Source organism: Patagioenas fasciata, chromosome 12 (genome assembly GCF_037038585.1).
Source record: "Patagioenas fasciata isolate bPatFas1 chromosome 12, bPatFas1.hap1, whole genome shotgun sequence".
In the NCBI taxonomy this organism is placed as follows: Eukaryota; Metazoa; Chordata; class Aves; order Columbiformes; family Columbidae; genus Patagioenas; species Patagioenas fasciata.
Window position 1 is genome coordinate 6,142,231 of NC_092531.1, and position 25,205 is coordinate 6,167,435.

Below are 25,205 nucleotides of genomic sequence, written 5' to 3' on the forward strand. Positions count from 1 at the left end.
GTTTTGGTAGTTAGTAATACTTCTGTGATGACTGAAAGGCTGGCTGAGCAAACTGAGGTGATCTTTCATTTATACATATTGTATATATGCATTAGCATGTCCTGCAATAACTGTTCTCTTTATTTTACTTGGGAAAATAGAATGTTTGAAACTTCCTTATTTGTATTGTTAAAAGAGCTGAAATTAATACTTGAAAACGAACTCCGTTCTATTTTTCTGTTGGGTGATGGTAGCTGATAGTAAATGCGAGTGTGGTTCTGTATGACAGCAGAGAATCAAATATAACGTGACACAGTCACGGGCTATTGTGGTTTATAAATGTAAAATACTTTGCCTTCAGTTGGGAATTCGGTACTGACATAACGGGCACAGGTTCAGAGATTGTATAGAAATGGGTATGATGCTTGAGAAATGGGTAAAATGCTTGCTTAATTTCTTTATTTCTGAATCTCTCATCTGTTGTTACTATTTGGTAACTACCTTCCCATCTCTGATATTTATTTTTCAACCCCTCTTAGGGCTGCCTGGTGCTGAAACTACCTGGAGATGTTTGGGATCTGTCCTCCTCCTGTTGATTTGGGGTTTGTTTTGGTATTTTCTTCTTGCAGAAGCCCAGTGTCTGCTGATAACTTGTAATATTTTAGTGAGAAAGGAGCAGGGCTATCCTTGTCAGCTAGTGCCTCAAATACAAAATGGCACATCCAGGTGTGCAGTAGGAAATAGGAACATTTCCTGCTGGAAGGGAGATGCTTCAGGTGCTTTGGAGCATCCGCAGACACTTTCTGGTTGAACTCAACTGCTTCAGAAACAGCTCTGATTAAATGAAGGTTGGTATAGAGGCAAATCTTCAAAGCCCTTACATGAGGAAATGGTGAAAAAGGTTGGAGGTTTCCTCTTCTCCCTGCTGTATGACTTGTGTTCTGTTATTTCTGTATTGAATCCCACCAGAGTGTTTTCTCTTAACTCGGGGGAGCTGAGGTAGTTGGTTAAAAATACCTGCAGCGGTTAGAGACTGCAGTTAGAATTTTAAGTATCTTGTTAAAGGAGGCAAATGAGAACGAACAAGAGAATTACTAAACTCTTCATGCCTCCAGAATATCCTTTTTTCAAAGTTGGCTTCTTTGGAGCCCTCGGAGGAAAAAGTTTTGGGGTGTACACAGGCAGATTTACTTCTGGTAGTGGAAATCGCAGCTCATAAAACAGGATGTTGCCGGGGCTCTGTTTTCTTAGCTATAAAACTAAGTAACATTAAGCCAGCAGAGTATGCAAAGTCATCATTAAAAATTGGTCTGAGCTAGAAGAGGCTTGTTGGGAAAAGGCTGCTGGCAGGTATTCCTGGTGCAGATGCAGCTTGTGCCAGCAGAAGATAGTGCTTTTGCAGGTAGAGCTGCTCTTGTGCAGGAAAGCGATATGAGCTACCACCACATCTGCGCCGGGGCGCTCGCCAACGGCAAGATGTTGCCAAAGATTACATCCCCAAGACACTGCCCGATTGACAATGATTTCCTGGGCCTATCTTGTTTAAAAGTGTTAAGATGGCTAAATTATTGCTTTTGTTTGCTTGAGAGTTGCGGACTAAGACACAAGCATCACTGAGTAGATTTATTGCCCATTTGTCAAGGTGATGCGTGTACAAACCGTATTTTTCCAGTAGATGCTTCAAAGGGTTAAGCTCTTCCTGTTTTGTGTTGCATCGCAATTTGGCAAGACGTCCATCTTTCTGCTGAACGGTGCGCAGATGATGGGTCTGCTGCTGGAAAATGAGATGGTGGCGAAAAGAACTGGGATCCACTTGTGGACCTGGGTCGCTAATGGGGACGCTGGTTAAATCTGCGCTGAATGACTGCGACCTGGTACAGCCTTACGTACCCAAGTGCTTCCTTTAGCCAGGTATGTGCGACCGTAAATGAGTTTAAGGCCTTTGCGCAATGATGGGGAGATGGAATCAGCCCAAGGGAGATGGTTTTTTTCTCTCTTAAAATCCTATGGAGTGTGCTGTGGTCTCTGTGAGCATTCAGGTATTTTCTCTGTCCCAGCCAAGTGTTGCTGGAGAGGGACTGGTTCCTAAAAGCGGCTGCTGTGTTGAGGAAGGGACAAAATCAGGAGCAGTAAGGGAAAGAGAAGAGAAATAGCCAGTGCTTGGACGCTCACCAAACCCAGGCCTGGAGGAGAAAGATAAGATGGAAGAATGTTAAGGATTTTTTGTTTTCTCCATAAAAATTCTCTAATGCTCTTGTAAAGTGCCACCTGCTAAGAATTCTTGGGCTAAACGTATGTTGCTCATCAGTCACGTTGTCTCTGAAGGGCTTGACAGTTAAATGCCATCAGTGGCTGTGTATCAAAATATATTTGAGCTAACCTGGCAATTGTCAGAAAAGAGGCTTTTCATCGGGGTGGCTTGTGCTTAGTTTTCGTGGTAGATGTTTAATTTACCGGTTCTTGTGGGCATTTCTTCAGTGCGCTCGTAGAAGAAGTTACCATCCTTTACAACTTTCTTCTCCCTGTCTGTGTATGTGTTGGAAAATGTTAATTACAATGTTTTGAAGTAGAAGTCAGGATGCAGGCTGCACAGGCATGTTATTTTAAGAGTTTTGCAGAGCGAATATTTCCCTCCAGGTACCTGTGGGTCCAAGAACTCTGCCTCTGCTGCAGGAGGTAACCTGTCCTGCTCGCCTTCTTGTCCCAAGAGGAAAACACTGTGTGATCAAGCACTACAATAAGTGCAGCGCCCTTTGGGGTAAAGCTCGGTTATCTGGGACGCAACTGATTTTGAGGAATCAACTCAATGGGAGTTGTGTTGAGGTGATGTCCGGTTTGGGTGGATTGTATATTTTTTGTGTGATAAGGAACTCGCCTGTCTTTGAGCGGACTGTGATAGGTGTTCTCCATTAGTGCCCAGTAACAAAAGCAGGTGGGAGATGGATCATCCACCAATTTGACGTAGCCAGTATTTGAGCGATGTTTTTATGTTGGGAGTCTGTAATCATCATCTCAAAGGACCTTTGAGACCAGGAAAAGGACAATTGCAGTGAACTTGTAAAACTTAATCCACAAAATCAATTAATTTGAGCCTGTAGACAGACCTGCTGTGGGAAAAGGACATGAGTTAATGGGAATTTACACTTCCCAGTATTGCCGTGTTGTTGGGTGTCAGAAAAATAGTTTCATCCTTTCAGAGTCTGCCTGATTTCCTCTACACACTTGGCTGTGGAATCATTATTTCTTCAAGTTATCCTAGGGAAAAAAAATACTCTTTTGATATCACAAAATACTATAGGATATTCTTCTAGAAAGGACTTTGCAGGTGATTTTTTTTCAAGTGGAATAGACCTTTTCTGGTCAGATAGTGTTCTCTTATAGCAGATCTTTGCGGATGAAGCGTGATAACATCTTGAGGAATGAAGTGATGGAAAAGGACGTGCAGGGTGCTGTTGTATATTGTGCTGTGAGCTGCTTTCTGGAAAAGTGCCATCAAAAAAGCAAATTCTCTGAGCTGTTCCGTGTGGCTGTACCACTCGTGTGCAGTACAGAATCTTCTAACGCTTCCACCGATGTGCTGATAGCATCCTCCTGAGTCTGACTGCCCTTTTGACCACGTGGTGCCTTTGAGCGTGCTTAAGGCGGCAAAAGTGCACTTGTTTTATCCATAGGGTATGCAAAATCCACAGAGAAGTCCTGGCTACTGCTGCTCAGCAAGCAGGGTTGAAGTGACCTGTTCTGTACATTGTGTGAGCTGCTGGAAACCGGGGCGAGCAAAAGTTTTGCTGCCTGATGGGGAGGAATGATCTCGGTTTCTTACCAATACATCGAACCTGTGAAGTGGGCAGAGCCCTGTGGGTGAATCTGGCTCTGGAGCAGAACCTGCCAATGTACAATGCTGACCCTGGTGAGCAAGTGATATTAATGTACTGATGTGTCTTTGAGTGAGGAAAAAGCAGCAGGCAAAGCTTTTTTTTGAGATGCCTTAAGACTTCTACAAAATTATTTAAAGGAAGAGGGAATAGTATAGTCCCTCTTGGAGCTCTATTCCCTTTCCATGCAAACAGGACGGTTTCTGTAGCTCGCCTTGGCACACCTATACTTTCCCAGAAATACCCAGTTTATCCAGTCGCTGAAGATGACATCCCCTGAAACCCAGATGCCGTGTTTTGGGTCGTTTTCCTTTTATCAACTTGATGGGTAGCTGACCCGACATATGCTGCTTCTAGTCTTTCCAACAGTGACTAATAAAAGACTTCCTTTAAAAAAAGTATTTTTATCTCTGTTACCTTGAAGACACATCTTTGTAGTGATTGACAGTATTCCCCCAGTTTGCTATCAAAATCTTCTGTTCGGTAGCCCAGCTGAATATAGAAATAGAGACAGACTCATTTCTTGGAAGTGAATTGTCCAGATTGTGCCGACTCTGCTGTCCAGCCCCACGATGATCCCGCTGGGGTTAAAATAAACCAGTGACCCCCTGAACCTCGGTCAGTTCATCCATCTCATTCACTTGTAGCTTCTGAAGAGCACATTTTACTGCCCTGCTTTGTTACTGCTCTGTTTCAAAGTGAAATAATAAAGCAAGTAGCTGTTAATTTATCTCATAAGGCAAAAATAGAGCTGGTGTGTGGCTAAGCTGTTTGTGTTTCTGCAGTTTTCCTCGGTGTCTCTAAAATCTTGTGGAACAGATTTCTTACTGGCCCGTGCTTTTGGGCTAAGCTGAGGGATTTTGGTGCATGTTGCACGCTCACTGCATTTCCTCTGCCTTCATTCAGTGTCGTTATTGCTTTCTGTAGCAAAATATGCTTTTGCATTCCTCTTGACCCAGTGTAGTGGCTTTTCTTCAAGTGAATTGTCTTATTGGTTTGAGACAAGAATTGGAACTGTACCCATGTGTCTTTTCTAGCCTTCTGGAGACTGTGGGTTTGAGCAGGACTGGAAGTATCAAATGAAGCCAACACAACAGTTTTGCAGTTTGACGGGGATGGATCTGTTTGTGGTATATGTATATGAACAGTGCAGGTCAAAATGAAGCGTAATGGGTTGAAAATTCTTGTAGTGCAGGTTTTAGAAGGAAAGGTGGCTGTGCGTTGTTTGTGCTGGTTAAATGGTCTGTTGGTGCTTTTTCTAAACAACCGTGTGTTTGTTTCCTCAGTTTCTCAGTCTAGCAGAGGCGAAGCTTCGAGGCGCTGGATGCTGCCTGAAGGTTTGGTGTGAGCAGGGATCGGTGATTCCCAGGGACGCAGACTCACTGAGATGAGCCTGCAGCTCCTTTACATTCAGGGTAGCCAAAACTCTTTTGGGTCATAGCTTTGAACATGACCCCATCCCCAGGCTGGCTGCTGTGCCGTGTGCTGTTTTCTTCCTCCACAATGGGAGATATTAGGGAGCTACCGAGATAGTACGCTACACTAATAACATGCAACGCTGCCATCACCTTCTCCTACTCTTTGAAGGCAAGTCTTTGCAAATTGACAAGTGGGAGGCGATGGGTTGAATCAAAACATTCAGAAGCATGCTCTGGCTCTCGGTGCATCAACTGGAGTTGCTCAGCGGCAGCTTCGGGAGCTGCAGCTGTGGCTCATGTCGCTTACATGGATTTGCTGAGCTTTTGCTTGTATGCTGAGATTTCTTGTGGTGGGAGAGACCAGGAGGAGCGAAATACTTGGGGTGACGCTACCTTTGCGGGCTCCTTGATTTAAAATAATTAAAAGTGCGAAATGGTTTGTGGAAGCGTGGGCATTTGGAGACCTGTAGCTCCACGTTTTGTTAAGGGGTATAGTTGGCACAACTTGCTCTAATTCTCAGGGCCTCCGTACCTGCGGGTCTTTGCTCTTTAAACGTTTGACTCTATACTCCAGAGTGGTGGCAAAAGCAACCAAAACATTCTTCACACAAAAATGTATAAAATAAGGGTTAATGTAGATCACATGGTATGGAAGTGTATACTGAAATACTGGAAAATACCTTCCCTAATTGTAACCCATACGCAGTTTTTAATTTGTGGTGAGTTGGTGGAGGAGCTTCTACCGTCCTCTGGGAGCCACTTGAGCAGCACGGCAAATCCATCCCATCTTCTTTCCTTTCGAGGTATTACAGTGCAAATTCAGTTTTTTGCATTTCCAAATGTGCTAATTCATCCTGGAGTTGTCGCTTTAGTATTTTTTGAAAGCTTTGTTAGACAATGGATCTCTGTGGCTCCTAATCATTAACCTGAAAACTTGCCAAAACGCTTGGAGGAAAATGTAAAGCAGCCGACTGTTTCATTTCTGTCTCTTGAACCAATTAACTGAAGTAATAAAGTTTTCTCCGAAGTTGCTTTTTATTATCTTCTTCTGCTAAAAGACTCTATGTTCATCAGAGCTGGAAACAACTGGTAGAGTGCAGATAGGTTACTACAAACTGAGATCATAATATCAAGCTGCCATTTGGTGCCATCATGTCACGGTACTAAAACAGTAATTCTGTAAAACTTAATTTTCCAAATTAAGAGAGATGATGTGTGAAGAGAAGTTAATGAGGTGAAGAATGATGTAGGAAGCTGAGGAGACGATCAGTGGCACAGCTGAAGCCTCTGGATGTGTTAATGGGAAGTTTTGGTGATGTGGTAGATCCATCAGGCAGAGGATGGCAGGTGACAGTGGTGACCGGCAATGTCACGGGGCAGTACCCTGGCTTCACATGGATGCCAGTAGCAGGAAAAAGGTACATTTTGGGTGATTCAGAGGTGAGTAATTCAAAAGAGTTGCTCAGTGGGGCTGAAGGATGCGGAGACTGTATCTTCAGCAGGCGCACAGAGTACTGATTTTGTTGTTATTATGTATAACAGGTGTTTGGAAGGTAAGAAGTATCTCAAATCCATCTGGGTGTGTTGTGTCAGCCCCATAAACCAGGAGATCTCATGGCAGGGATGTCCTACGGTGGGATTCTGTCCCAAACCTCGAGGAGGATCCATCCAGGGGAGGATGGATGATCCATTTAGCTGCCGTCCTCATCTCACAACAGTCCTCTTGTCTTCTGGCTGTAATAGAGCCAGGGAATATTAGATTACACCCAAGTTTTCCAGCGGTTTCTCAGAGTGCTCAGTTGGTGTTATTTAAAAACTAGCAAGTTTGAAGATAATGTTGTTAGAAGATCAAGTCCTGGAGGTCAAAATCACCTGAGTCTCAGCTTCTACATTCAATTCCTGGGAATTTTATTAGGCTGCTGGAAATGAGTTCTTGTGTTTGTAACATTTCCTGTAATTGTGACCTGAAAAAATAGCTGGGAATGGATCTTCACAAGCAATGCGCACTTGCAAAACAGTGCAAACCCTGCAGACAGTCTTGCTGTAACGTGACTCAGGCTAAAAGCTTATCTGAAACACCTTCTCCTCACTATGTTTGTGTCTAAGGTTACCTGGATGGGGCTGAGAGACGCAAGTGAAGAGCAGTGGTGTCCAGACAGAGTAGATGACCTAGTTATTGCAGAATTGCCCTAGTTATTGCAAAATTTGGGGCCGATTTCCACTTTGTTGTTGCCTGCGTGGTGTTGGTTGCCCTTGTTTCAGGGCTGTGGGTGGAGAAGCTATTGTCCTTCAGAGTGTCAGTGTGCGAACCTATTGCGTTTTGGAGTAATTAAAGGCTTTTTGGGGTGGTTTCTGCTCCTGCTGGGCGATGGCACTTGAAGCAATTAAGTATTACCTGTTTTCTATCAGTCTAGAGGTGCAGAACAGCAGAGAAAAACACGCAGCCCATCTGATGATGTCCAGACCGTGGATGAAAGCTACAGCTTAGGCAAACCAGAGGTCGTTTTGGATTTATTAAGAAATCTTTTAAGCCTTCTCCTGGTGAAGTTGCTCTTACTCTACCTGCTAACAGAAAATGTGATGTTTTGGTTATTTTATTGACGATTCTTTCCCCGGCGCATTGACAAGCTGTAGTGAGGTGGTTTGATCCTGCACATGGAATAGAGCAGTGGATATTAAAGAAGCTCGAACAGTTTACAGATGGGTGAGGTTTGGGCAAAGCCGTTGTTTCTGGAGCGTCTACTTGGATTCACAAGTGTGAACGCAGTATCAAACCTGTACTGCTGAACTGAGCCTGAAAAAGCCACCGCTATTGAGAAATAGTTGTTGCGGTTTAAATCTCAAGTTTTCATCCTAAAGTTGCCAGGTTTAGAAAACAAAACCAGCCGTGAAATGGAAAGAAACCAAAAGAATTTATCAATACTGTGTCTTGAGGAGGTGGGAAAGGATTCTGCTGGAGAACAGAGCTTAAATTGTTCTGAAATGGTGTTTATCTTCAGTGGCTGCTCCAGTAGAACCAGGAGCTCCCTCCCAGCTGCGATGAGGAGCTGAACTCTAATATATGCTTCTGTCAAGAATAAGTGAAAGAATTAATGGCACGGCTGGCCTTGGTGGATGGGAGCGTGAATGGATCCAGTGCTGCAAACTGTCATTCAGCAAGTTACACCGCTTGGAAATTCCGGTTTAAGTTAACGTCCTAATCATTTTTAACTTATGATACATTTATGCCTTTAGGTGCATCTAGGTTCCTCCTTCCAACTTACACTATCTTATTTTGACAGCAACAAGCATTTAACTCCAATATTAGTGACCAAGCTCCCAGTTCAATTAAATTCTATTAAATTAAGGAGTTTTATTTCAATTAATAATGCTTCTCTGGAGAAGCCCAGACCTTTGCAGGGTTTCCCATCCCTGTATCTCCAGCTCACTTTGGTGTGTATATATAGTGATAGTAAATGTAAATATCTCAGTGAAAAGCAATGGTAAAGCAGGATCTATTTTAAGCATGTTTAGGACTTTTGTTAACCTAAAAATAAAATAAACTGCTGCTGAAGGACTGTGTTTCTCCCTGGCAGAGCTTTGTTATGAGTGTTTTGTTAGCGAGATAGTTGTGACAGCGGCTCTTTGAAAGCAAGAGGAGAATTTCGACAAAATGGCTGCTTTCCTCGGGTCTCATTCCCATCTGGATATCAACAGGCTCCGGGCGATCTTCCTCTGCTTCAACATAGAACATTTAATAGGTGGCTGTTGTAAGTGGGATGTGCCGGTTCAGCTTTCATCAGACACATCTGGAGGAAAACTGAGCTTTCGCACGGGTTTGCTTTTCCCTCGCGCGCTGTTTCTGGCTGCTTTACTCGGGAAGATCTGTCTTTGTAAACAAAATACCCTTTGTAAAAGCACGTTTCTCCCCGCTGCAGCTTCGAGCTTAAGGAATAATCCCGTCTGAGTGGCGGCGTAGCCGGTTCATAACTAATCTTGGTGCCGTAAGAGTCGGAGACAACCGTCCTGTGTGCCAAATTAGAAGCCTGTCCAGTTTCACAACAGAAACTATAACACACCAGTGCTGCGCAATCCGGTGGTGTTTAAACATTCTGTTAATTTTTGCAGCGCAAGTGTCTGCAGTGACACTGTAGCAGAACTAGGGTCAACAAAAGGGGTTGAAACATCAAATTATTTTGCTCTTATTTTAACCCTGTATGCCGGACGTAGGACCTGGCTGCTCCGCAGCAGTTAACCTCTCCTTCTGATTGATGCTGTGATTTACTGCTCCAGAGCTGCTCCCAAATAACTGCGAGGTGCGTGCACGCGAGCGATTAAAGCGGAGCAGCCGTGACCCAGCACGGTGTTGCTGCGCCTCGCCTTCAGTTACAACAGTCCTTAATGCCAGAGGTTTTGCACCTGTAACTGTGGTTTATATGATGCAAACCAAGCCCCTTAGTGCTGCCTCCCTCCTCTCTTCAGTCCTCCCTGTGTAATGTGGGCTCGGGTTGTGTTGCCGTCCGCACCACATAGGAGCAAGGTGCTATTAATCCATCTGTATTGCTGAAGCAACTAAGTTTTAAATGCTAGAGCTTGGATGTGGTGAGCAGAGAAAGGCAGCCCAGCTATTAATGGTTCTGTTAAGAGCTTGTTATGCTGCTCATGTTTCCTTTCTTATTCTTTAAATTAAGATGTTGGATAAATACTGGTGTAACTGGAAGAAGCCAAAGCCCAAGAAGCCGCTAAAGGGTTCTGTGTTCCACCATAGTTTTGTTAAAATACACCAAAAAAACAGTGTTTGTCTCTGGATAATCCCAAATACCGTGCTGTTCTGCACGCCGCTGTTGTAGTGGGAAAAGAGCTTTTTTTTGTGATGCTGGGTGTGATTTGGGGCGAGTTGTTTTGGAAAGCTGTAACGCCACTTTGGGAAAATGGAGAAGCCACAAACAAGACAAGACCCTCTTATTCTTCATGGTTGCGTGTCCTTTGGCAAGTGGCATTTGCTGGGTTTGCCTTGAGGCGCTTCATAATCACTGCAAACCACTTTAGTTCCTTATTAATTTGGCAAAACTTATTGAGGAAACCTGCCTGTCGTTTTAAAAAGAAAAGTTGGACGGAGAGCACCACCTCAGTCACCTTTTAGCCGATAAAGTGATTAATCGATATTCCCAGAAGTCTTAATACAGTGGCCAAGCGGGCTGCTCTAACAGAAGGTAGGGTGAGACTTCAGGCTGATGTAAAGCTCTCTTAATCTGTTTCTTTGTACATCTGGCAGATCCCTGGGTGGAGGGAAGGATCTTTGTGTTGGAGAAGAGCCGCACGCTTGGCTGCCTGGAGCTCATTTGAGACTCCAGAGCATGGCCGGGCTGAGGGGCTCATATAATGTGCTTTAGGGATGATGTGGACAAACCTATATGTGTTCTCTGCTTGCTGTGTTTAGCAGATTACCCATTTTGAGGCAAGGCTTGTTCTAGACCATGGAAATTTTGCTTAAAAATAAAGGTTGTACTGACTATAGAAGCTTGTCTCATAACCAGGATAATCTAGAGATAAGATCAGTTTGTTTGCTAAAGAATATTTTCATCTCTGGTTAATTTGCTGTAGGAAGCGTGTGTGTTTAAGTGAGCTGTTAAGAGCTCCTTTGGGTACTGCTACTTAATACAGATAATATCAGAGAAGATGATGTCGTGGAGACCAAACACAGAGTAACATAGAAATATGAAAACTAAAGCCCTGAAACAGGCTGCCATCCTCCTTCTGCTGCTGGAGTGGCCTTTTGAAGAAGGAGAACCTGAAATAAACTCCTGCATAGTTTCTTAGTGGCAGGGCTGAGGTCTCCTGACGTGGGGTGTCAACCCAGCGCCTCGCTGCGCTATTACAGGTACGAGCCGGGATCCGCATCGCCCGGGACACTTGCTCAAAGATGGGCCGGAGCCGCGTTTTCACAACACAGTGTGTTTGGCGACGCCAGTTTCTGGTTTTTCTGCCCCTTGTTCTGTCGCAGATTCGCTGTCCCAGCTGCTTACGGGGCTCCACATTGTCTTGGATCAGGGATGGGGTCCAACCTTTCTAAACCTGCCTTTGTTCTCGTTGGCTTTTTTGAGCTGGAAATATTTCTTAATTTGACCATAAACAGGCTCTGCTGGCATTAATAAGAAGAGTAAGAATACTCTGCAGAGGAAGAGGAACATCTGTTTTTATAGTATAAACCCCAAGATTAGGTCTTTGTACTTAAATTTTGAACCCAGGGCTTTATTTCGGTGAAAATTTTGTTAGCGTCGCTGCTGAAAGATGCTGCCCCGCTTTCCCCTGCTTGTGCTGATGCAGCTGGTTGTGTGGTCCAGCAATCAGACCGGGGAGCTGATTCACTGAAAAAACAACTTAAAGGAAGAGAAGAGAAGAAAGAAAATCCCCTTTTGGGTCAGAAATGTGCAGCGTGAAGCTGCTGTACCCACTGGACATGCCCGTGTGCAGCGGAGGGGAAGGGTGGGCCGGGATCGTTATTTTTGGGTGACAGCGTTGGCTTTTGGCAGCTTCAAGTTGTAGTTCTAGCCTGCGGGCTCAGAAAATCACATTGCTAGTTTATGTCCTACTTTTCAACAGCTTCAGATTGTCCATTGAAAACCTGCCCTGAGGGAAACTTCCATTTTGCTGTCAAATGGCAAAGTACGCACAGCCACTGTGGGACGCTAGCAGTTGCCGTTGCGTGTGAACAGGCCTCAAACTGAGCCTAGAGTTGGGATTTAGTGAGCTAAAATGTGGTTCTGGGCTGTAAGAGAAGCCATATGGTTTGTTACATTTCTCATATAACCAAACCTTTGGTTTAGTTGGAAGAAGAACTTATGTACAAGCGAACGTCAGCTTTTATTTCCAGTTGTATTTCCGACCTTTCTAGGCTGTATTTCTTTCCTTAGCTGTATAATTGCAGAGTGTCCTCTGGATCTGGGTGCGTTTCAGGAACATCTGGGGCCTTCAAAGGATGCCGTCGTCTTATACCAACAGCTGATTACTTTATGGGAGAGTTTTCAGCTGGAGCAAGCAAAGAATATTCTTGTTCTGCAGATATTTTGGAGGTTGCGGCAAAAAGGGGTAGGGTGGATGGCACTTAGAGCCCTTCCCGCGTCTTGCAAACATCGTGGGTTTATGTTGTGTGAGCACGCTGGACGTGGAGATATTGGCACTTAAACATCTGTTGTGGTGGCAGTAACTCACTTGTTCCTTAAATCTTCAACTGTATTCTCATTTTATATAGGTATTTAGCTTTACAGAGGCTTTTAAAAATTGTTTTCAATCTGTGAAGTCGAACTATATTCCAGTGTATGTTAGTTAACGCGTGTCATCTGCACAAATTATCCGACACATTGGTTTCCCCGTTTCCTTATTCACGGCTCTGCTTGGTGTTCTCGTAACGCGATACCAGATTGGTTCAGCAATTACACACTGATTTATTATTTTCCTTTTTCTTTTTCTAGAATCCAGCGACTATCACTCGAATACTGCTTAGCCATTTCAACTGGGACAAAGAGAAGCTGATGGAAAGGTGAGCAGCCACGTTTCCCTTCAGACCTGCAAGAAATGTGTAGTGTCGGCTCAATGTGAGAGCGGATGAATGCACGATATGTGGCAGGAATATCTGTTGTGCGAGCTCTAAGCGTTCCCCCTTTCGCAACCTTTACCACAGTGACTCCTGTTTTATTTAATATTAATAAAGCCCGTTAGGCTTAAGAGGGAGTTTTGGAAGTGAGGAGGGGTTGCTTTCCAGTTGGAATATAAACTGGCACGGCATTTTCTCTGGAAAAAAAGCAAGCAGGAACAGGTTTCTTGTTATCTTGGAGCTGTTTTGGGTTTGGGTTTAGTTGCTCTTGCCTGTCTTGCTAGCGCTCGTATTCCTGACATGTTTATTTGTGAGTCTTGCCAAGAATAAATGGGTCTTGACTGATCGAGGGTACCGGTGAAGTGCATCTGCCTTGTCTTCGTCTTTGCAGCTCAAGGTTTTCTTTAGTGTGTGTTTAAATAGCGCCTTGAATTTTGCCTCCTCCTCAAAGCGGAGCATTTTGTGGTGGTTTCTCATCATTAATTCCCAGCTCTTTGTTTTGATACAGTGGGGGCCAAATCCTTTTTGAATTTTTCCAATGCCAGTGTTGCAGTTGAAGAGAGCGTGAGGGAGCTGAAGAACTCAGTTTACTTGTAGAAACCAGACTGGGAGTTCATGTGGACCAGAAGGAGCAGGAGAGGCAGTACAGGGACTACTGGTTGTTACGGTCTTTGCTGGTCTTAACAAGTGTAACATTTTCAGTTAGAGACAGTGCTCGTGTATCTCTTAGGTTTTGTTTGGCCTAGATTTTTTTTTTATGAAGTGTTTTTTAAAGCTTTCTACTCTTTATTTTCCTGAGATTGACCTCTTCTTTTTGTACTTCCAACACTAAGCTTTGTGTTACAAGTATAGTCCCTTTGAGGCTATTTGACTACAACTGTTAAACATTCTGATTTAGTTCCTTCTCTATAATGTGTGTCCATTCACACCCTTGAGTTTCTTGTGTGGGATCTTTTGGTCAGGCTAAAATCAAGTTCGCTTTCCTTGGCTGCCTCTGTCTCACTGTGAGATACCTCGACAAGAAATGCACTGAAACACCCTCCCTTTGTTCAGTGGGTTTTTCTTTCCTCACTGAAAACTTGCCATCGATTACAAATAAAATTGGGACTGTGGCTTTTTTCAAAGGGGGTTGTCAGACACTTCTATGTGAGGTATTATTGTTAAGGCTTTTACACTTTCCAACCTGAACACTTGAATTACATGTAAATATTTACAAGTTCCACAGGTAAATATTTTCTCTTGGTACATATTCATTAAAATACTTATCTTAATTCTATAGGATTACCCCTGTGAGTAATATAATAGTTGACCCTTGCTTATGCAGACCTATTGCACGCCAGTCACACTTTTTGGTGCTGATTGATGTCCTGTTGTTACTAGAAAAACACCAAAACATTTTCAGCGTTAAAGCAGGAGGATGGGGAAGAGACTGAGAACTGGCTCGTGATGTTCAAGATGTTGTGGTTGCTGCGGGAATAGGTGGGAAGCAGGTGGTCAGTTCAGCAGCCAGGATGCAGTTGGAAATGGCGATGGAGCTGGAAATGATGCCGCGAGCTGTCTGTGCATCGCATCTTTTCGCTAAAACAGAGGTGCTGCTCGTTTAGGTGAACGTGACAGGCTGATTAAACCCAAATTTAGACTTGGCCATTCTTCCAGAACAGAGATGACTTTTGAGACTTGCCTGGCTTTGTGTGTGTCCAGCAAATCTTAGCGCAGCGTTGCGTTAGTGTAAACGGGCTGAAAAACACTGGGAAGCATCCACCGGCAGGTGGAGAGGCTTGCTCTAATCAGGCAAAGAAATTAATGGGAACAATGCTTTATTTTTCTTAAGTAAAATGTAAGTTTGGGGATCTTTTCCTCTCAAAAGTAACACCATCAATTTGCTTTGTCTTCAGTGTCCAACCTCAAAACCCTCTTGTGTCTGAAATCTCCAGGTAGCTAAGAGCTGAACTACTGTTGGTGTGCACCCTTTGCTGTTACAGTTAAGCCTGAGCAGGGGCTAAACTTAGGCAAGGTCTAAACTTGGGCAGAGCTTGAACACGGGGCTGGAGCATCATCAGGTAACTGCTGCTGTACTTCTCACAGGTGCAGACTAAAAGCGCTTACACACCATATTCTTTCACACCAAATGAATCCGTGATCTGCAGTGCTGCCAGAGACATAGATATCTCTTTTTCCTAGGGGGCTCTTCATTTAAACTGGTATAAATTTGGCCTGTTTTCCTGCAAATAACCATTAGGAAGGCTTCCCAGGAAATTCCTGTCGTTGCCTGTGGTCTGGGTGGGTTTAATGCTTGCTGAGATGTAATGTTTGGGTGCAATTTTTGGTGCTTGATTTCACACCAAGTCAGAGCTTGAACTCAGTTGCTTAATGATGCATATTTAGAGTACTTAGCCAGTGTCTCTGTTACCTTATTTCATGGTGAGTCAGCGTGACCCAACAGGCAGCATTATCAAACTTTGCCTGCGGTAAAGCAGATAAACCAAATGGCTTCTCTTTTGATAAGTGGTGAGTTTGAGGTCTGAGCTTGTGAGATGAAAAATACCATGTTTTAAAACATGAAAACCTCTTCATTGCCTTTTTAAAAATTGTTAGGTATGTTTTTAATAAGTGGGTGGTTATTGTCTGGGTCAGCTTCGTCATAGACTAATTGCGTGGTGTTATTAAGAGGGTAAGATATGTTACAGGTATTTATTCCGCTTACAATGAAGTAATTGCCACCATTTAAAAACTGCCCTTTCCGCTGGCGAAGCACTAATTATTTGACTGTGTCCAAAAGCCAAATAGTTTTGGGCTGGATTATGTGGGATGGAACTGGGTACTGGAGGAAGGGCTCAAGTTAAACTTCTCTTGTGTGTTTTGGAGAATAAAGATGTTAAATATGTTTTCTTTGTCTCACGAGCCCAGTTAATGGAGACAGGAGACTGGTAGCTGCAGATCGACCAGGTAATCTTAGAAATAAGTGAAAGAAGCGCTTTGGCTTCCAACTTTATCTCTGTTACCTTCCAATTTTACCGTGGCTGATCATGTTCATCCCTTCTGAGGGGAACTTTGGGGATGAACCTGCTCGTGAAGAAGAGGCTAAAACACAGCTTGCTGTGCCTTCCTCTGGTGATTTTTTAAATGTTGTTTATAAAGAAAAGTAACTCGGCATGTAAGCAAAAGCCTGATTGAATCCCCGGAGGTGCCGCAGTCCCTCCAAGGTGCTTATCTCGGTGGCCACATGTCCTCAGAGCAGGGGACAGACACCAGGATGGCCTCAGGGCCTCAGGGTCTGGTTCCTCTTTCCTTTCAGCAAATAAGTGCTTAATGCTCTTCAGCAAAGGCTGAACGTGTGAAAAATTGCTTTTTGGTATGAAGATATCTTTTACTGTGAGTGCGGTGATTCTCTGACATTCACAAATGCCCTTCCATTAAATGCAATGTGTCAAAGTGTGTACTGAAAGCACTTTTTTCAGTGTAAAGGCCTTTTATCTTTGATACTCCCTTGGATAGGATTTGATTATGTCTGGGAGATTGTGATTAGGCAGTCAGCGACAGCAGGAGGGAATTTGGGGGAAATAAAGACCTGACAGCTTCATCCCTCTGCCAAAAAGACTTGATACTATTATGGACGAAAGAAATAGCTTGAAAATAACTTAGTGGTGTGTCTGTTCATTTTAAAGTAGCAGAGAAAACAACTTTGTGATGACGAGAGTGGATTTTGAACAACTAATAGAGCCAGTTGTTGAAGTCGGGTATATTGAGTGAAGAGTGTGGTGTCGAATAGACCATAACCCTTCTTGAGTATCGGAAGTGCTGGAATTGCTGAATATCTGCCTTGCAAAGGGAGGATGAAGGATTTAAAAGGCTGTTATAGGTGCTGTGCTCCTCCCTAAGAGAAAAATAAGGACCAAGCTACCTAGAAGCAGTCCTTTAATAGCAAGAAGTTGCGGAAAAATCAAAAACCCTGGTGTTGTGAAGGGAGTTAAAGGGTCTTTTTCTCCCGTGTTTTGCAGCAGATATGTCATGCAACTGTATGATGTAAAATACGGAACATACATTGGGTTTAGCTGTTAGCGTGGTGTGTGTGGAGTTACTTTGCTCAAAAGGGAGGTAGCAGAACGGATGGAGCCTGTTAGTAAGTCCCTTATCAATTAATTTGGGGATGGATGCTTGTTAGTGTTAATGGATGTCTTGGCACAAATCTGTTTGGAGGCATTTGGTTCAGAGGAGGATCCAGATGTGATACAGGGGGAATAAAAGGCACCTGGGAGAATCCTCGCCATGCAAGTGGTACAGAGCATCATGAGAGGTGGAAGAGGAGCTCTGGAGAAAGGCAGGTGTCATCTGCATCTGCAGGAGAAATGGAGGTTGTGTGACATTGTGGTGTAATCTTAACCAGGATTGCATCTGGTTTGGCCCCCTGGGGTTCAGAAAGGATGAATGGAAATGGAAACCAGTGGTTGAGAAGGTTTTTGGGACAAGGAAGTGGAGGAATGTCATGTGAGAAGCTTCTCTGTGTTGGGAAATTCTAGAGCTGCTGCCTGCAAATCCTTGGACAGAAGAACACAAGAAGGGCCAAGGGAGATCTCCTCAAACCAATGATTTGTGGAGAAAAGGTGTTCTAATGGGAATTGAGTCGTTCCTAACCATTGGAGGAGCTGGAACGCTCTCCTGCCTGGGCCCTCAGTGTGTTTGCGCAAGGAGTGGTGGAGCCCTTGGACTTTACTCTGGAGCGTCCCGTGCGGTTGTGTGTTTTCAGGGAGATCCAGGTTTTCCTCAGCATTTGCTGGAATTCATATTTCCTTACCTCTCAGTAACAGTGTGGTTTTTAAGTCCGAGTCGCAAACATGCAAATAGTTGTGGAAGTTTCTTGCTCGGCGCATCCTGACACAGCATTAGAAGGAAACAGCTTGTGGAGGAGGAAATACCTCGTACCTTGTTTCTCTTCAACACCGGCAAGGTTTACATGTGGCAATCCCAAAAAGCAGAGTGAAAACTGTAAGAATTAAGAGCATAACAGAGTTTAAAAGGCAAAACTTGGCATTTTTTCTTAGGTTTGTGTTTTCTCCCTCCTCTGCATGACCCTGGTTGAGTGTCTGCTGCCTGGTTTGCTTTTCCTTTGGACATGTAGGTGAGACACGGCACTTCTGAGTTGAAAACTACTAATATTTAATATGGGCTGGGGCTCTTGCACCAAAATTCAGGAGCCTTCATGCTTTGTGGCTTATTAGTGCTTTGAAAATGTTGGAATTGGTGTTTAGAGGGAATAGGTAATTCCAGGTGAAATTTTGTCCATATTTCTTGGTGTAGGGCAATAGGTTTTGCGGATATTTTTGTAAAAACAGAACTACCTGGTGCAAGTGGTGAAGTCAGGTTCCTGATGTGAATGTGGACCCTTAAAAACCAGCCCACTATTCCGTAAGCATTTAGCTGACTACAAATGCCAGTATTAAAGTTACATCATAGCATTTGTATTAAAAACTGTTTTCTTTGCAAACATCACACCCAGCTGTTTGCTCCTCTCAAACAGAGGATGGTCTACACTGATCATGTCAGAACAATGTGAAGGCTGGAAACCTTTTGTGGAGTTAATATTTATCCATGAGTCTCTTTAATAAACAAATGCTGCCTATAATGGGACTGCACTGGATTGCCTTGCTGAAATTTTTAGATAGAAGTAATCCCAAAGACAAACAAAACAACGTGATGGAGCTAAATCCCTCAGCTAACACCGAATTTTGAAGGTAGTGGTGAATTCTGTAGCAAACACAAGGCTTTGCCGCTGTCCCTCAGCGTCTTCAAAATTAAGATGTAAAGTATGTGGATTTCACCCTTTTAAACTGTAAGTCAAGTCTTGCCAGTAGGTAGTGCTGTAAGTGGATTTGTGGTGGGTTTTGTGGTGAGTTTAAATATGTGCCTCATCAAGACTCTTGAATTTAAGCCTGGCCTGTGTGCTTAGCTCCAAGGACAGTTGTGTGCCAATAAATTTGCTGGTCTTCAATGTGACTGCACTGTAGTCAATGGTGGGTTTTTTTTCCTAGGTAGGTACCACGTTATTTGCATTTAACTTGCTGCTGCTGCTGGGGAACGACTGGTTTAGTGGCGTTGAATGAGAGATGTACATTCAGGCAAGGTTAGCTGCCTAATTAGTGGCTTTGATTAGTTCTTTGCAGCTGCTGCAGGCTGGACAAGGATATGCGGTGTCATTGGGAAGGGGCTGAACTCACTGATGGCGGTTCTTTCCAATCCAGTCCTCCTCACCAAGTTGAAGAGCTTTCTATAAGACTGTGAACAAAACAGGCGTCTTTTCACTAGGGGAACAGGAAATAAAAAGCAGTCTTTCATCTCTCTCTGACCAACTTTGCATCCTCCCTTCCACGAGATATCTGATCTTTGGAAGCATTGTAAACCTGGAGTTGTATTTTCTTAGGTTGTCGGAGTATCTCAGGTTGGCTGGAGGCAAAAGATACTTAAATGAGTAGGATTTTGGCCCAAGGGATGGACCGTGCATGCATGGGTATGGTGTTTAGTGCAAATTTAAGACTGGTCTAATGGAGACAAGTCCTGATCCAGAGCAGTTGTTGCCACGCTCTGGAAGTGCCAGAAGTGTATGAAACCTAGTCCTTAATTGGAGTTCAGTGACCACGTCTAAGTGCTCCATCAGCTGAAACAAAGATCATGCATTTCTCCTTAAATCAGAGAGGGGAGCGCCAAAATTTGGGGCACGCTTAATGTAAACTGAGTCCACAGAGGAAGACGTGAAGGGCAGGGACCTGTTGGATCACAAACCACGACTGATCGCTGCCTCCTCTTTAATGTTTTAGTGGTTAGAATGTTATGGAAAATGAAATTCCTGAGTTGAAAAGATACATCAAACCTGGGCTTTAGGATGGTGTCCTGGTGCCTGGGCTGCCAAGTAAGTTGTTCTTGCTCTAGTCTCCTGTCCTGGAGTTTTAAAGCGAAGACATCATTATGTAGAATCAGGAATTACTTGGAGTGTAACTGAAAAATTGGAAGCATATGAATTTTCAGGAGCACGCAGTTCAACCCCAAATCTCTGAAATGTAGTTGTCCAATATCCACCTCCGCAGTCAGGGCCGTGTTGTATCATATTAGTGAAGAGCTTGTTAAAAGTAGTGGATGTGGGAACTTTTCGATGTATTAAAACCAACTTTGTACATTTAACTCGCGACTTGAAAAATGATTTACAGGGAAAGCAGTTTAATTTTCCTTCTTACGTGTGTTACACAGGTACTTTGACGGCAACTTGGAGAAGCTCTTTGCGGAGTGTCACGTCATCAATCCCAGCAAGAAGTCTCGAACGCGCCAGATGAACACCAGGTCGTCAGCCCAGGACATGCCTTGTCAGATATGCTACCTGAACTACCCCAACTCGGTGAGTGTCTGACCAGAAACTCCCTCAAATTTGCTGTCGGAAACTTTTGGCAATCATTTTGGGCATGAGTCTTGTAAGGATTTCTCCAAGCTTCTCATTGAATCTTCTTTTTCTTGTGGGCTTGCATTGTTGGGTTAATGGTTGGACTTGATGATCTTAAAGGTCTTTTCCAACCAGGTTCCAGTATAAGTTGGGGAATGGCCTATTAGAGAGCAGTGTAGGGGAAAGGGACCTGGGGGTCCTGGGGACAGCAGGGTGAGCATGAGCCAGCACTGGGCCCTTGTGGCCAGGAAGCCAATGGGACCTGGGGTGGGTTAGAAGGGGGTGGTCAGTAGGTCAGAGAGGTTCTCCTGCCCCTCTGCTCTGCCCTGGGGAGACCACACCTGGAATATTGTGTCCAGTTGTGGCCCCTCAGCTCCAGAAGGACAGGGAACTGCTGGAGAGAGTCCAGCGCAGCCACCAAGATGCTGAAGGGAGTGGAGCATCTCCCGTGTGAGGAAAGGCTGAGGGAGCTGGGGCTCTGGAGCTGGAGAAGAGGAGACTGAGGGGGGACTCATTCCTGGGGATCAATATGGAAAGGGGCAGGAGGATGGAGTGTCAGGAGGATGGAGCCAGGCTCTTCTGGGTGACAACCAGTGACAGGACAAGGGGTAATGGGTTCAGACTGGAACACAGGAGGTTCCACTTAAATTTGAGAAGAAACTTGTTGGGGGTGAGGGTGTCAGAGCCTGGCCCAGGCTGCCCAGGGAGGTTGTGGAGTCTCCTTCTGTGCAGACATTCAAACCCGCCTGGACACCTTCCTGTGGAACCTCAGCTGGGTGTTCCTGCTCCATGGGGGATTGCACTGGATGAACTTTCCAGGGCCCTTCGAACCCCTCACATTCTGGGATTCTAATCTGTAGTATATGCATTATAAAAAAGGTGTTCAGGAGTGTTTCTCAAGACAATAAACCTTGTCTGCTGCAGCTGATCGAGTAACACGGTGGGAGACCATAGAATTCCATAGTGCTTTAGCATTCGTTTTAATTCTTACTGTGTGGTTTGACAAACAGGTTATTTGAAACCACAAAGAACATTAATTTACCTGAAATGGAGTTGGATTTCAAATGAAATTGTTCTGCCTTCTGCAAAAACCTCTGAGGATGCTGGGGTCTGCAGAGTGTAGTAAAGTTCTTCAAAAAAGAGCGAGTAGTATGTCAAGTGAACTTTACAAAGGTCAGATACCAATTGAAACGTACCAATAAGTGGTACATAAAAGAAAAATACGTGGAAAACATGATGGACAAAGGTATTTAATAGAAAGACAGGACAGGAAACAGCATATAAAATCAGTAAAGAATGATGCAAAATAGCCAAACTACGAAGCCTAGAATAAAATCGAGTAGGACTAGGAGTAAAATCAAATTGTGCTGTGCAGAGAGCACAACCAGTGTGGATATCTTTGGTTCTTTATTATGCTCGTGCTATGCTGCTTTAATCAGAGATGAGGGTAAAGGCCTCCCACTCTTGCTCTGCGTGTGTTTTATGAGCTTGATTTTCAGCAAGAATGGCAGGATATGATGAATAACGTACCCTCGGTGCCGTAGCCTGACTGAGAGGCTTTCCCTTGCTCTGGAAGCAGCCCGATTGCAAAGCCCAGTTCCAGGCAGCTGAGATTCCCAGCGTTACAGACGCTATTTCTTTGGAGCCAGTAACCACAAGACTTCGTGCATCTCCTTTTAAGCCCTGTGTGCACCAGCTTCCCTTTTAGAGAACAGCTGCAAAGGAAAATCGTTGCTCGGTTCCTGTAAAGAGATGTTTTTAGAAAGAAAAAACTGAGAAATTTGTCTACCCTGTGCTAAACTCCTGCTATTTAATCACTGCACACTTTCCACGTTGGGTAGTAAGGATATAATTTTGATTTTAGCACGCTAATTTTGATTTTATTAGCACACTAACAGACCTGGGTTTTGTAGTTTGAATAGCACGTTAAAACCAGCAGCGGCCCAGTTATTCAAGAGCAGCTTCCTGGCTGGAGCAGTGGGGTGTTGCAAGTGAGCAGAGGCGTCTCTAAATTATTAGTGTTGATTAAGTCGAGAGAAAAAGGGGAACCGCTCTGTTTCTCTGCCATATGCAAAAGCTGGAGCATATAGGAAATTAATAGTTATTATTTCTTTAAAAGGCTGCAATGTCTAAGGTGACCATAAGCCATCTGCTTTGAAACCTGTTTTGAAGCTGTTTTGGTCCATGTGAATTATATATTCTAGGCTGAGTTATGTTAAATACCTGACCTAAAATCTTGCATTTGAAATCCTCTTGCAATGGTCAGCTTTTTTAATTCTTCCCCTAGAAAAAGGTGTGGTTTGGTTTGTTTTGTTCTGAGGGTCCATTTCAGCACCTATTAAGAAATTTTACAATGTACAGCTATTACAGGAATGTAAGTCTTGAATATTCATCATCTCCTGTGGTCACCGCAGGTTATATTTGACTTCAAAAAGCACATATAAGGTAAATATGAACTCTTTATAGCTCCTTGGTCATCTCCAAAGAAGTGTCATTTGAGGCTTTTGGGAAACATCTTCAAAACGAGGTGTTTGATTTTCCTCAAGACGCTCTGATGGTTTGAAAACTTAAGGGAGATATTTCAGTCACACTGTGTCAGGTCCCAGTCATTATTTGGGCTGAAACCCTTGTTGGTGAAGACCAGAATTGAGAGGGGTTTGGATTTTTGGGGGTGAAAGCAGAGCTGTTCCCTGCAATAACCTCCTCTTGACACCTGGTGATTTCATGTTGGCCTTTCTCCTTGTTCTCTTGACATCTGCTGTCAGCTCAGCCAAAAATAATTGGGAACTCCCTCAAAGTAAAGAAATGAGTTGAAAGAGAGCTCTTTGCAGGCCGGGAGGGAGAGGGGTGGCTGCGTTTTGTGTGGGCATTTAGTCAGTCTTTGCCTGAAGAACTGAAACAAGGCTGAAATGATGTTCTTCCTCGTGGTCTGTAGTGCTTCCCCATGTGTGCCCGCTGGAGGAATATTTAGGATTATTTAAGTTTGTTAAGGGATGATCCACTTTTCTGTGCCTATTTCCCATCATGTGGAGAAGCCATAAATCTGGGTAAAAAATCTTCATGCTGGTTGTGTGCTGGTGGCATCTCAAAAATTACAGGTGTCAGGGCTTTTCTATCGTAACCCTGCATCTCTGGGGGATGTCACTTGGCCACAGCAGCATCTGATACCGTGTTAGCCAGCTCAGTTATGCTTCAAAAATTGGAAGGTCGTGGTGTTTGTTTTGTTCCAAAGAAATTAAAGGTTTGGGTGAGTATCTCTGGTTTTATCTGGAACAAAATCAGATGCGCCGGTCAGGTCAGATTTAACCATCTTACTTGACTCGCTCCTTAATTAACAACACCCTGCTGCTGTTCTGCAGAGGATAATGAGGTTTTTTTTGTTTTTGGTGTTTCATACAAGTTGACAGTATCTCAGGGTGGAACTCTGGTTTTATCTTATGTTGAGAATAAGATGGTTTGAAGAGCGAAGCCATCCAATAGTAACCTGGATATGGGTGAAATGCTTTAAATGTAGTTTGTCCTTGCCCCTGGCTCTGGGTATAAAATAACTTTTAAGATGACCTGAGAAAAGTGATTTAATTTCAGTGTTTGCTTCTCTGCTCCATTCAGTCCCAGATGGTATCTTGACATGCGCACGCAGAGTTGTCCTTGTTGCTGCCTGCGATGTCTAATCGTTATTGAATTTTATTGAGTAACTTACACCTGGCAATTAGGATCTTCGGTGATGAGCATCTGGATTTTGGGGGGGAATTTTACCAAGCAAGTTGGCAAACTTTATGCACATGCGTTCAAAGCGTAAGCGCACACAGTTCTTTCTGTTTCTGGTGTTCAGTGCTCAGCCCGTAATGCAGACTGTTTCCTATTCAAGAAGGAGCTAAATTAATGCCTGTGCTTATTCCGGGACTTCTGGGCAGCACCCAAGTGAAAAAGCAGGAGAAAAGAAGAGTCTGTATCATCCTATAAATGTGACCTCTTTGGTGTTCCGTTTATTTTACTCATTTGCAAGAGTAGAATAGGGGAGAGCTGTGTCATGTACTTTATGTACTCCTGAAACAGGGATTAATGTCCATGAGCAGTCAGGATGGAAAGATCAGCCACACCTTTCCTTGCTGCTGGCTCGGGGATTAAAGCCTGGCTTTGGAAGTGTGACTAAAGCTGCCTTGGCAATGCGAAAATAAATAGGAGCGTCTGGAGTTTGGTGTGGGGGATGAGAGATGTGACAAAACTGCCCAGCACCGCGGAGGGCGACGTGATGGAGTGAATCCACGTGATCAAATGATCCCTTGTGTTGTGTGTTTGTCGTTGCAGTACTTCACCGGCCTAGAGTGTGGACACAAGTTCTGTATGCAGTGCTGGAGTGAATATTTAACTACCAAAATAATGGAGGAAGGCATGGGACAGGTAAAATGTGGACTCACCTGCCTCATGGTTTAGTTCTGGAAATTCTGTGGATTGGAGAGGAGGGGGAAGGAAATGGGAGAATTCCTCCTCATTAAGGTTTTTTTAAAAACAAGCAAAAAACCAACATGAACAAAGAAAACGAAGCCCCAGAACTTGTCATGGGTGAAGCTGAAGGGAGCTACGTGGAGTTAGGATGTGGTTGTTCTGAGTGGGAGGAATCACACCGTGCACGTTGGCACTGGGACGTGACGTTAGAACCAACATACTATTTTTTGCTGTGGATTGTAGTGAAGTCTGTTGCCTTGGGATTCTTTGTGATGCAAAAAATAGGCAAAACCCTGTTCCTTTTATGACCCTTTTGTTTGTTTTTCAGACCATTTCATGCCCTGCTCATGGCTGCGATATCTTAGTTGATGACAATACAGTTATGTAAGTATGATCTGCTACCTCTTGGCTTTCTTCTCTTTTTTTGTTACTCGTGGGGTTGGGCTTGACCTGTTTATTTTGATATGGGTATGTCTTACCTTCCTGTTTAGGCC

The 25,205-nt window shown here is 43.9% G+C and overlaps 1 protein-coding gene across 1 annotated transcript in view; it reads left to right on the top strand.

Moving 5' to 3' along the window:
- Nucleotides 1-25,205, top strand: part of ARIH1 (ariadne RBR E3 ubiquitin protein ligase 1) — a 51,658-nt gene that overhangs the window by 9,697 nt on the left and 16,756 nt on the right. Inside the window, exons 2-5 of the mRNA XM_065847083.2 lie at nucleotides 12,721-12,788; nucleotides 20,079-20,223; nucleotides 24,574-24,666; nucleotides 25,040-25,095. Of these exons, the coding sequence (XP_065703155.1) occupies nucleotides 12,721-12,788; nucleotides 20,079-20,223; nucleotides 24,574-24,666; nucleotides 25,040-25,095 (362 nt within the window). The remainder of the gene's footprint in view (nucleotides 1-12,720; nucleotides 12,789-20,078; nucleotides 20,224-24,573; nucleotides 24,667-25,039; nucleotides 25,096-25,205) is intronic.